We start from the raw sequence: 12481 nt of genomic DNA, 5'->3' as shown, positions 1-12481 counted from the left end.
CTAAGCCACTTGGTAGAGATACATTGGCTGTATCGTGACCACTTTGGTTGGGATAGGCCGGTACTGCAGTGGACACTCAAACGGCTGATGAGATGAGATGAGACAGATAGATTGATAGATAGATAGATAGATATACTGTATATATGTTTTTGGCGTATCCGATAGAGCCAGGATTCCGGGGGCTTCAGTGATGAGTGAATGGAAGCGTGGCCCATTGGATTTGGCAATTTTGGGCTGTCTTGACATTGCTACTCCTCACCCTGCCCTTGGGTGGGAAAGGAGGTCCGGATGATGATGATGATGATGATGATGATGATATATATATATATATATATATATATATATCAGCATGGAGAGTGACCATTAGGTGACCAAGGCTAATGCATGCAAGCATGTTGGAGCCTTTATAAAAGAATGAACGATATATTTGTCTTTCAGTGCACACACATACTGGGGCAACACAAGGGTGTGTGTGCTGACAGCAAAGTTGGAGGCACAGAAGATTACCAGGCCTATAGCAGCAAAAGGGAGGACGGCCTCAACATATTCACATTCAGAAGGCGACTTACCACACGTAAGCAGTTGCCCCACTTTACACTCTTTGTATCTTACACATACTTTACGTTGGTGTAATGTCTTAGGCTTTATGGATTTTTTTAGGACTGTAAAATTTTTGCTGCAATGCAAGACAGATTTAGTTGTTTTTGCCTCCATCCTGATCATTCACCATAGTTACCTCATCCAATCACTTGGAGCCACCCAACTGATCCATCATACACCCACTTAGTGTAGTGGTACTTTATTTTAGGGTAGCTCCACATTGAGTGGCAAGCCAGATGACTTCCTGTAAACCAGGAAATCATTTACAACGCTGAGTGGTAACCATATAATCAACCAACACGTGTTCCCTAAGTGACTGCATGTGGGTTGGCGGAGGGTTAGTGCCCTTCCCCGGCAAACAGCTAACTAAAAATACGAACAAGAAGCCTCGGACCAGGACTGACCAACAAGTGACGACTAAGGACCGAACAAAGGACATAATACAGATTGCGACTTGGAATGTAAGGAGTGCGAATGATGAGGTGAAAGAGAGAGATTGTCTGGGTGCTTGAGGATGCAAAAGTGGATGTATGTGAAATAACCGAGACAAAATGGAGAGGTTAGACTGTGAGAGAATGGAAGTATGGATGGGGTATATGCCCGTGAGTAGATGAGAATGAGAGGGTGAAAGAAGGAGTTTATATTGTTGTGTGCAAGTGATAGGAGAAAATAAGAGAGAATGGATCCGTCAGCTCAAGGATTGTATGAGTAAGATTGAAAGTTGGACTGCAAATGTGGGTGATTGTGTGTCTGTGTGCACCAATGCAAGTTCGTGCAAGTAGGGTGAAAGAAAAGTTCTGGACAAGTGTAGAAGAATGCATGGAAAAGTTTGAAAGGAATGAGAGAGTGTTTTTGATTGGAGATATGAATTGAAAAGTAGGGAATGTGAAGGTGGATGGAGTAGATGGTGAGTGGGGTATGCCTGCTGAGATAGATGAGAATGGCATGCTATAGTTGACATTTGTGCTGGGAGGGGGTTGGTGATAGCCAATACCCTCTTCAGGCACAAAATGATCCACAGATATACATATCGAGTGATGAGAAGGGTGGATGGTGAACTGAATGAATGGAAGGCTGTGATTGATTATGTGTGTGTGGATGATAGAATTAGAAGGTATGTAATGGATGCAAGAGCATACACAGGTTGGGGGAGTGGACCTCAAGTGGTGGTAAAGGTCAAGGTTCAGATGAAATTGAGGAGTAGGAGAAGGGAAGGACAGGAGGAAGTAGTCCATACAAGGTGGGTAGAAAGGTTGCAGGTGGATGGAAAAAAGGCAGAATATAAGAGAGAGAAGTGGAGGAGTGATTGGGTAAATATGATTTGGAGCAGATGGGGGATGTGAAAGGTGTGTGCAAGATGATCACAGAGGGAATCTGTGCAGCATGTGAGGTGGTGTGTGGGGTGAAGGGAAGACGAAAGGGGGTGCAAGGAACAGCATAGTGGAATGAAGAGGTGAAACATGCTGTGGCACAAAAGAAGAAAGCATATAGTGAGTGAATGAGAAACAGGGGCATGGAGGAAGTTGAGAGACAGAAGAGTTATATGGAGAGAGGAAGAGAGAGATGAAAAGATTAGTAAGAGACAGTAAGAAGAGAGTGGATGAGCAATTTGGAGGAAATTTGAGTGTAAAGTGGAGGCCTGGAGGGAATGTAATAAAATATTCTGGAAAGAGGTAAAGAGAGTTAGACAGGGTGGTAAAGAAATACATTCTGGGAGTGAAAGATAAAAGTGCTATATTGCTAGTGGAGAAGGGAGAAAAAGTGAGCATATGGAAAGAACACTTTAAGGAATAGTTAAACATAGAGAATGAAAGTAATGTGAGTATAAGTGACTGGGGAATGGCTGGGAGGAGGAGGAAAGTGAGAAGAGAGGAAGGAATCAGTAGGGTGGAAGTAGTGGAAGCAATGAAGAAAGTCAAAATGGGGAAAGCCCCAGGAGCTGGTGGAGTGTGTGGTGAAATGCTGAAGCATGGTGGAGAGAGAATAGTGGAATGGGTATGGAAGATGTGCAGATTGTCCTGGGAGGAAGGTAGAGTCCTGGAGGATTGAAAGTCAGGTATAATTATTCCCTTGTACAAAAGGAAAAAGGGAAAAAGAAGTGTGTGGTAATCACAGGGGCATTTGTCTTCTTAATGTAAGAGGAAAAGTATATGATAGGATACTTATTGACCGAGTTAAGGAAATGACAGAGCAATTAATTGGAGAAGAACAGGAAGGTTTTAGGGAGGGAAGAGGTTGTGTAGATCAGATATTCAGAGGAATTAATGGGAGAAAAACAGGGAGGTTTTAGGAAAGGAAGAGGTTATGAAATCAGATATTCATTCTTAGGTCTTTAGTGGAAAAGTTTCTAGAGAAGGGAAAGAAGTTGTATGGGGCCTTTATTGATTTAGAGAAAGCATATGACAGGGTGCATCGACAAGGAATGTGAAAAGTATTAAGGGTATGCGGAGTAAATGGGAAGTTGTTAAATGCCATAAAGAGCATGTATGACGGTGCTAAGGCTGCAGCGCATGTGGATGGGGAACCGAGTAAATTTTCCTGTTTAAACGTTGGACTGGAAAATAGATGTGTCATATCCCCGTGGCTGTTCAGTCTGTGTGCGGAGAGGGTTATAAAGAGATATGGGGCAGTGGATGTTGGAGTGACCCTAATGAGAGAGAACAGTGTTTGGAAAACCCCTGTACCATTGTTTGCAGATGATACTGTAATGTTAAGCGAAGACGAAGGGGAACTGCAAGGCATGGTGAATGAGTTTGGGAGCATGTGTAAAAAATGGAATCTAAAGGTGAATATAGGGAAGAGTAAAATTTTGGTCTTTGAGAGAAATCATGTCACTGAATGTACAATGAGGCTGGATGAGAAGGAAATGGAAAATGTGAGTGCATTTAAGTACTTGGGTAGTGTGATGAGTAAGGATGGAAGTTTAGAGGGTGAAGTGCTTGAAAGGGTACAACAGGGGAGAAGGGTTGCATGTTCTTTGAAAGCAGTGATAAGGAACAGGGAAGTGAGCATGGAAGTAAAAAAGTCGCTGTATGACAGTATTGTGATACCAACTATAACGTATGGAAGTGAAGCTTGGACGTTGTTGGAAGGACACAAGTCAAGAGTGAGAGCAGTGGAAATCAGTTATTTGAGAGGAGTATGTGGAGTTATGTGGATAGACAGACTTATGAATGAGGAAGTGAAGGAGCATTGTGATGTGGATGTGGATGTGATAGAAAGTATTAGGAGAAATATTTTGAGGTGGTTTGGCCATGTGGAGAGGATGGAGAGTGAGCGACTAATGAGAAGAGTGTATGCAAGTGAGGTGGAGGGGAGGGGAGAGGGAAGGGGAGGCTGAGGATGAGGTAGAGGGATGGAGTGGAGATATATATGAGAGAGGGGGGTGTGAGCTGGCAGCGGGGCAGTGAGGTGGCATTGGACAGGGCAACATGTAGGCGATTTGTTTGGGACCACCCCTTACAGGATTGAGGCATCTGGCAATAGATAAATTTATAGATAGGCCTCACCCAGTCAGTTGATGTACCATAACCTTACCATTAGTTACCTGCCTTGTTCACATACTCCACTTACCAAGCCACCATTGCAGTAAGATCTTTCTGCCTCTCCTTCTGCAAACTGTAATTTCTGTATGACCCTACATTACTTCTCTTTTAACCCCTTGGGTGCTGCAAGCATCTGAGAAGGACGGGTTGACAGACTGCTACAAACCTCTCAGAAGGCTCTTAACGGATGTTAATGGAAAATAGCCTCACAAGGGAATGACTTAGCTTAGAGCTCTCAGCAGCCTAGGGGTGAACATACCTGTTCTCCTTCTTAAAAATTTGTTTTGATTAAACCCTTGCTGGGCTAATTCATTATGACATAGTTAACCTCCCCCAAGTCACATTTTATAACCAATGTTTCATACGAGGTTTTTAGCATGTCATGGGTTAAAGTTATATCAGTTATTTGTTTCATTATTAAGTTAATGATGATTTAGCACTTATTCTGCTATTAAAATTGTTCGTGATGCAATAAAAAGTTGTTTAAAGTTATAATTTGTGTGTGTGTGTGTGTGTGTGTGTGTGTGTGTGTGTGTGTGTATGTACATGTGTGTGTGTGGGGGGGGGATTAACTCATGAACCAGAACCATATCTTAGTTTCACCTAAGTACCATTTCTCTTGTAGGCATCCTAAACTTTAAGTGTAGAGGTACCATATACTGTACTGTTTAACCATGCAACATCCTTTCTTTCCTAACTTTTATTTTCTTGCATTATTTGACCTCTCTTCTCCATCACTTTTAGCTGATTCTGGAGACACAGCTTACCCTGCGAATGGTGAGGCTATGATCATCTGGGCTCTTGGTGCATTGGACATGTTGCGGCGACCCACCATGCACTATGCTTGGTCTAAGGTCTGTATTGTGTCTGATCATATGTGGTGTATATATATATTTTTTTATGCAAGGAAGAAGGAACTGATGGCCGGGAACCTGCAAACTGTTCCTTCCAAGAAAAAAAACAAAAACTATACAGCAGGGAGCCAAATTCATGATCCGTTTATTTCGAGATGCATGGACACACTTTGTTTAAAAGACTGGCGATCATAGGAAGTAGGTGTCAAGGGGGGAAGTGGAAATAAGAATGAAATGCAAAACAATTGTCGGTTGTCACAAAGGAATCAACTCAAGTAGTAAGTTTTTACTTTATGCAGGCTTCCTTCACTGAATCTCTAAGACGAGAATTTCATAAACTTTCTCAACAGTACACAGCGGAGACTAATCACTCATGAATGCTGAATTGTTCATACTGTTGGCCTCTGAGAAAGTGTCCTTACCCCTGACAGTCGATAACTAATACTTATAATAATAAACAGATTCTTGCTGGTGCTAACTCCTGGTTGACACAATGGATTGAAAAATTAATATGAAAGAACTGGCTTAACTACCAGGTGTGAGTAATATAATAAGTTTGTGCAAACCCGGAGTAGCAAACTAAAGTAAGCACATTGTGGAAAATTCAAATAAGATTCTTACATTTTCTTACATTTAATTGAGCTCAAAAAGATGAACTGTAAATTTATTAATTACAAGAAATAAATTTGTTACAAGGGAACTTAAGTAAATTAAAAAAGTCAAGCAAAGTAAATGCACTCACTTACACACTCAAACAACTACCTAAATAATCTTAAGCCTAGAAAAACAAGGAATGAAAATGCTGGTCAGTGGAGAAAATGGAGTCGTGGCTGTGAAATAGACTGGGCTGCTCTCCTACTCGAGGCACTGCAATTCGCACTGCAGACATCCACTGCTGCCGATCACCAGCTCAGTGGGAAGATGCAGGAATCATAGAACTGCTAGAGACTGTAGTTGCTACGATGGGGGTCTTGCGTCTCTGCGCTGCTTATGATCTCCTCGCCCCGGGACAGCTCAACACCAACTAATTAACCCCTAAAACGCGGGGCGTCGCGTTTGCGATTCGAGTTAATTTTGAATAAACGCGGGCAAGGACGTTCCAGCTGGTATTGTCTATCAGTACCACCACCCTTTAGCTACAATTAGCATACTTTACCTTTGTACTACTGACCTCCGTTGTTGCCAAGTATCGCGTTCCCCCCCCCCCCCCACGGCCCGGCCAGCCTGGCTGTGATACATGGCAGCGCTCTGACTGCTCAGAACTGTAAATCTGCGCTCTCTTCTCACAAGCAGTTTATGCTAATAGGAAACGCTTGTTTCCCCAGTTGTAACACTAGCTTTTTTTCGTGCGGTTTGCCCCTGTTTAGCGTCAGTTTACCGCAGGCTTTCAAAGTGACATTATGGCGAGTTCTCGCTCTTCCGAGTCAGTGCGAGCGGCTGACAGGAACGAGAATAAAGTGACGGGCGTAAGGCAGAATAAAAAGCGCACTGCGGTGATCTTTTGGGAAGTAATATGATTGAAAATAATGTAGTATACGTGTTTTTAGCTGTGAAAATGGAAATGTTTGTTGAGTGACGGGAAGACCGCCGCCACACTGCATGTCGGCCATACGCTTCGTTGATTTTAGCCTTATTTTCAGTGCTTATTGTACAAATACGGATTCCAAACTACCTGTACGTTGTAGTATAAAGTTTACTGTGACAGAATGAGGCTGTGGTAGAGGGGAAACTGGGTTGCTGGAGGTGTGAAACTGAAGATTTTGTTACCCAACTTTGCAAGTCTCCACAAGTCCTTGGGTAGTCCACAAAGGCTCAACACCTGTCTCTGGAGAAAGCTGAATGTAAGTACTATCTGCCATACCAAGTATAATGTTCTAGGGTTAATCTTTGACTTTTGGCTAATATTTTCCTACAGGTATTCAGACCGCGATCGAACGCCGCCACCCGGGGGGGGGTCAGCTGTCCATGGTCACGCATTAGGGGTTAATGTTCTCATGCTGGGTACAGGGGCATGAGAAATGGGCGTGGCTTAACTTAACGGCAAGAAAGGCAAGGCAGAGGAACGATAATAACACAAAAAACATCGCTCAGTGAAACTTACTGTCGATACATAAAGATGGTCACTCGTGATACATAACGGATGTTATGAAAAACTGTATCAAATCTTGAGTGCAAACACAAGCAGTTAACTGACTGAGCGAAGTTCTGTGAGGTTTCAAGACTGTTCAAGAGTTCCCATAATAATAATACAGCGTCACGAATTGCCATAATAATACGATCTAGTAATTTCATGACATTACACCCCATCAAAATCAAATTTTTCAGAGAAAAATTTAATAGTAGGTAATATATACATCCTAACTCAGTGTACTATCCTGCTACAGGAGAAGAGCACTGTCATCAGTGAGCATAAAAACCTCATATTTATGTTAATAGAAGCAAGCTTGATGGAAAAAACTCTGTGACGACGGTGAAAAATCCTGTACTCAGGTCAAACTGAGCAAAAGTTTGCTACATTTACATTAACAACTAATTGTTATGTAGCTTGGTGTATGTGATACACAGTGTAGGTGTAACAGTTGTAGTGTAACTGTACCTACTTGTAAAGTGATATAATAACAACTTAATGGTAAATGGAGACGACGAGGGCAGAGGAAAAGAGGCGGCAGTGTGTGGCAGAGACAATCAGCTGATCTGCATGGCAAAACTGCTATACCTGCCAACTGTACCTGTGAAATCAATTAGGGTGGAGCATCAGTATTGTCAATGTGACAAACAATTTGTATTAAATTGCAGTTACCCTCTGCTTAGTAGTCAGTGCATACACAATGAAAAATATGCCTCAGCTGAAAATTCAACTGACAGCCAAAGCTTTGTACATTCGAGGTCGTCATTAATTTTTTATCGGGTACAGTATATTATTAACCAGGAAACATGCTAGTCCTTGGATTGTATAAATCACTCAGGATGCATGTAGTTTACTGGTTAAACCTATATCTCAGTAACTGGAAAACAAGGTGTTCCCTGGTTAATGCATAGGACCAGTGTAGATATAAGGGGTGAGGTCCAAAGCCTTGCCTGATGCTTTCAAGGAAGACAGCAGTCAATCAGGCACCAGCTCCTTCTCTCATCTGCGAGACCATGCTTCACATCAGCTGATCCACCTCCTGCAGCACAGACCCCTGGTGCATTAAAAAGATCCTGACAGGTGCATATTAACTAACAGGGCCATCGGTGACCCACAGCCCATCACAGGTCGAAAGTAAGAGTAGTGACTGTTAACTCAGGGCTCTGTGCATATGCTCCTAGTCTAACTACTGTCCAGCAGTAGTTGTTCCTACGCACTTGGACATCCTAAAAGCATACTGACCCTTATAATTCTACACTTACGACTGATATCGTTAAGTTGAGAATCCCTACGCAAACTCGGACAGGTCACATTTTAACAGCCAGCGTGGGTGTGAACATTCATATGGATAGCATGTATTCTCCGAAAATCCTCAGAAAGGCACATGGTTCGAGATGCACCATCAGGTAATTCGGACACAGCCTCAGATTGCTTCTGTGGGGGTCTCGAACTTCCCCCTTAACCCACGGTACATAATTATGTACATATGTTCAGGCCCTGGACATAATGTGTCCTGTGGGACCAATGGGTGAGACGTCAGGTCTGCATCCACATTGCCACTGCCCTCTCTCTCAAATGACTCAGAGATTATGGGCGTGGAATCAAATGGCGCAGGAAGGACACGTCCCTGATTGGTGATACGTTGATGCACATTGCAGGAACGTACAAGCCTATCTACTTCCTGTCCCATTCCTGGCCAGAAGTCAGCACAGATATGGCCTTGGGTTTTCTTTTTGCCCATGTGACCTCCTGATGCTCAACAATGACCCCTTTTCTAAAACTGCTTGGCGATGCTTTGCGGGAATGACAAACTGTGGTCGAACCTCATCCTGGGGTGTTTGTGACTCATGGAACAGCCGTCCTTGTTTACGAAGGAACCTGGCTTGACCTCCCCGTGAATACTTAATCACATTACCCATTAGTTTCTTCTGCACAACTGCAAGTGTCAGGTCTGACTGTTGTTCCAGGACAACATCTTGACTACAAATCAGATCTTGTGGCAATGCAGTGGTCAGCGGGGTGACACGGTTTGGAGCCTTGGCCATGGCTCGTGTTACTGCAGCCAAAGTCTGAGTAGTGACATCTATGGTGCAACAATACTGGGCACCCAGTATGTTACCAATAATAAGGTCAAACAAGGGTTCTGGCATGACAACTGCAACTGTTGAACTAGTGTAAAAGGGAGATGCCACCTGGATATGTGCCTCAGGGAACAATCTCACTGATCCATCAATAAGCTGGGCTTGGATCTGTCTACCTGTGTACTCCTTAGGCCGAACCAGACTCTGCCTGACAGAGCAGCCTGGGGAACGATTGTCTCTCAGGACATTTAAAGAAACATCCCCCACAAACCCTGGCTGAACAAGGAAGGCACTGTTACCAGTGGGAGGGCCTGTGGAGGAAGCAGCCAGCCATTGATAAGGCTGCATTGCGCACAACTCTGCGAATGTGACGCCCTGAGGACTAGATGCCTGAGGGGTCATACACACCATCTGGGGAGTTGGGGCATTGACCACCTGTGGAGGAGGGCTTACTGTCTGAGGAGGTCTAGTTACTTGTGAGGAGGACCTGTGCTGCTAGGGACGACACCACCATCTGCTTGTCGGGGAATGAAGGCTGCATTTGCCTCCTGCTTCCGAAACACGGGGGCTGGTGCTGAAATAGATTGTCTCGATTTGTCGATTGCATTTGCTGGTACTGCTGCTGGTTAGGGTACTTGTTGTACCTCTTCCATCCAGGTTGCTGAACATTCTGCCCTTGGTCCTTTTTCTGCAATTTGTCTGGACCATAACCATTATTCTGAGAATGGCCTTGATGCTGGGGTTCACTCTGAGATGGCTTCCCAGACTTGGCAGTATCTTTCCTGTTCCAGGACTGTTGCTTACGAGTTTGGTACACACATGCAGTGAAGAATGCGTCAGCCTTTTCCACCATTTGGCTGGCATCCTTTACTTGACAAATCCTTAGCTGAGCCATAAGTTCAGCAGGCCGTGACTTCTAGCTGTGTACTCAGCATAAGGTCAGTTATCCCCTCTCGCGTGCGGGAGGTCTTGTTTTTATCCACTTGCCTAAGTAAGGAGTGAGATGGTTGAGGAACTGGACAGCAATGTCCTTTTCTTGGAGATGCACCCTCATGAACTGGTTCCTGGCATCATCACCTGTGAGACCGTACTCTTTGATGAGAACGGCCTTCATCATCTTACAGGTGAGATAGTCTCTGCGAATTCTATGGAGAATATCGAGGGCAGGGCCCTCAGCCAAGCTAAGAAATTGGAGCCGCTTTGCTGCCTCGTCCAGCTGTTACAGCTGTACCATGTCTTTGAAATGAGCTATGAACAGCTTGATTTGTTTGCCTTCCCTGTATGAAGGAAGCTTGAGGCGCGGGGTTGCCAGACATGTGCTGGGAGAGCACTCGTGGAGCATGGGTCAGCTGCACCAGAAGCCAAGGAGTCTCACTTGAGCTTCAACACCTTGAGCTCGTGTTTCTCACGTGCCTCTTGCTCGGCAAGTTCATGCTTATGCTGTTCTCACTCATATTCGCGTTCTCTCTCATGTTCCTTACACTCTCTCTCTCACATTCTTCATGCTGAATTTTACGTTCTTCATTGGCATCAGTCTCACGTTGCTGTTCATAAGTGTACCGTGAGAGCACATAGTCTTTGACTTCCTGGGGATTGGTAAGCCCCCATATCCTTGGCATCCTATATGTATAAATTAGTGGCCATGATGCTAACTTAGACTGAGTGAATTAGACTGATATACTGACTGCTTTTACATCAGTTTTGTGTAAATTTATTAGCTTATGGTATAAACACGAGCAAAGATGATGGTGTACCATTTATGCCAATTTAACCAATTTCTGGTTGCATATTTGGCCGCGGAATTTTTTTGTGTCCCGGGAGCAGCTATCACTCCTGAAAGATAACTGTTTTTCCAACCATCCTGAGGTTTCTTGTGGATGTTTCTTGTTTATGCATTGTTTCCTTGGTGTTTAGCATTAATATGGATAATCCTACATGTGTTTTGATGTCTAAATATGGCAGATTAACCTAAAAACAGAGCCTGAATTAGGAGGGTTACTGTACTTACAGTATTGTATAGGTAGGGTGTTTTGTGGTTTTCATTTTTTTTCTTTTTATGGTTATTTTGGTGTTCATCATTACTTTGGATATTCCCGTGTGTGTTTTGATGTCTGAATATGGCAGATTGACCTGACAACAGTGCCAAAATTAAAAGTAGTACTGTACATACAGTAGTGTATAGGTGGGGTGTTTTTTGGTTCATATAAATATATATAGATAGATAGATAGATAGATAGATATACATACATATATATGTCTGGCCCTTGGCCTTTGATTGATGCTGCTACTGTGAGTGAGGCAATAGGCAGGATGAAGGTGGGGAAGGCAGCAGGTGTGTCTGGGTTGACTGCCGAAATGTTGAAGGCCTCAGGCAATATAGGGGTGAAGTTAGTCACTGACCTGATGAATATGATTATTTATGAGTGTGTTGTCCCATAGGATTGACTGAAGAGTGTAATTGTAAATGTGTATAAAGGGAAGAGTGATGCCCTGGAAAGAGGAAATTATAGAGGTATAAAGCTTTTAGACCAGATAATGAAGGTAATGGAAAGAGTTTTGGAAGGTATGATTAGAGAAAGAGTGAATATTGATGAGATGCAGTTTGGGTTTATGCCAGGTAGGGGGACCACTGATGCCATATTCATTGTTCGACAGCTTCAGGAAAAATATATTGGTAGGAGAAGGGATCTTTATTTTGTTTTTGTTGATTTGGAAAAGGCCTTTGACAGAGTCCCTAGAAAGGTGGTGAAGTGGGCAATGAGAAAGCTCGGCTTGGAGGAGTGGCTGGTTAGGGTGGTTATGGCTATGTATGTAGATGCTCACACCCAGGTAAGAGTGAATGGAGATTTGATTGATGGGTTTTCCGTGAATGTTGGTGTGCATCAGGGGTCGGTTTTGAGTCCCATGTTGTTTATCATGGTACTTGAAGCCCTTTCACGTGACTTTAGATACGGACTCCCGTGGGAGTTGTTGTATGCTGATGATTTGGTGTTGATTGCAGAGAACGAAAGGGAGGCAGAGGAAAGGTTTAGGAAGTGGAGAGATGGTATGGGGCACAAGGGCTTAAGGGTAAATGTAGATAAAACAAAAGTGATGATATCTAGGGTTGGTGGCGGTACTGTCAGAGACGAGGGAGAGTGGCCATGTGCAGTTTGCCACAAGGGCATGGGAAGCAATTCCATCTTGTGTGGTGTTTGTGATAAATGGGTGCATAAGAGATGTAGTGGTATCAGAGGTAGACTGTGAGATAATGCTGATTTTATGTGTGCGGCG

At 43.6% G+C, this 12481-nt stretch overlaps 1 protein-coding gene across 1 annotated transcript in view; it reads left to right on the top strand.

Annotated features, from left to right (window-relative positions):
- Window positions 1–12481, top strand: part of knk (cytochrome and DOMON domain-containing protein knickkopf) — a 196743-nt gene that overhangs the window by 114182 nt on the left and 70080 nt on the right. Inside the window, exons 10-11 of the mRNA XM_080266709.1 lie at window positions 439–574; window positions 4890–4999. Of these exons, the coding sequence (XP_080122835.1) occupies window positions 439–574; window positions 4890–4999 (246 nt within the window). The remainder of the gene's footprint in view (window positions 1–438; window positions 575–4889; window positions 5000–12481) is intronic.

The sequence above is a fragment of the Coenobita brevimanus genome, chromosome 21 (assembly GCF_032717465.1).
Source record: "Coenobita brevimanus isolate Jiangsu-jjx chromosome 21, ASM3271746v2, whole genome shotgun sequence".
In the NCBI taxonomy this organism is placed as follows: Eukaryota; Metazoa; Arthropoda; class Malacostraca; order Decapoda; family Coenobitidae; genus Coenobita; species Coenobita brevimanus.
The sequence above is the reverse complement of the archived record's forward strand: the minus strand, read 5'-3'. Positions and strand labels throughout refer to the sequence as shown.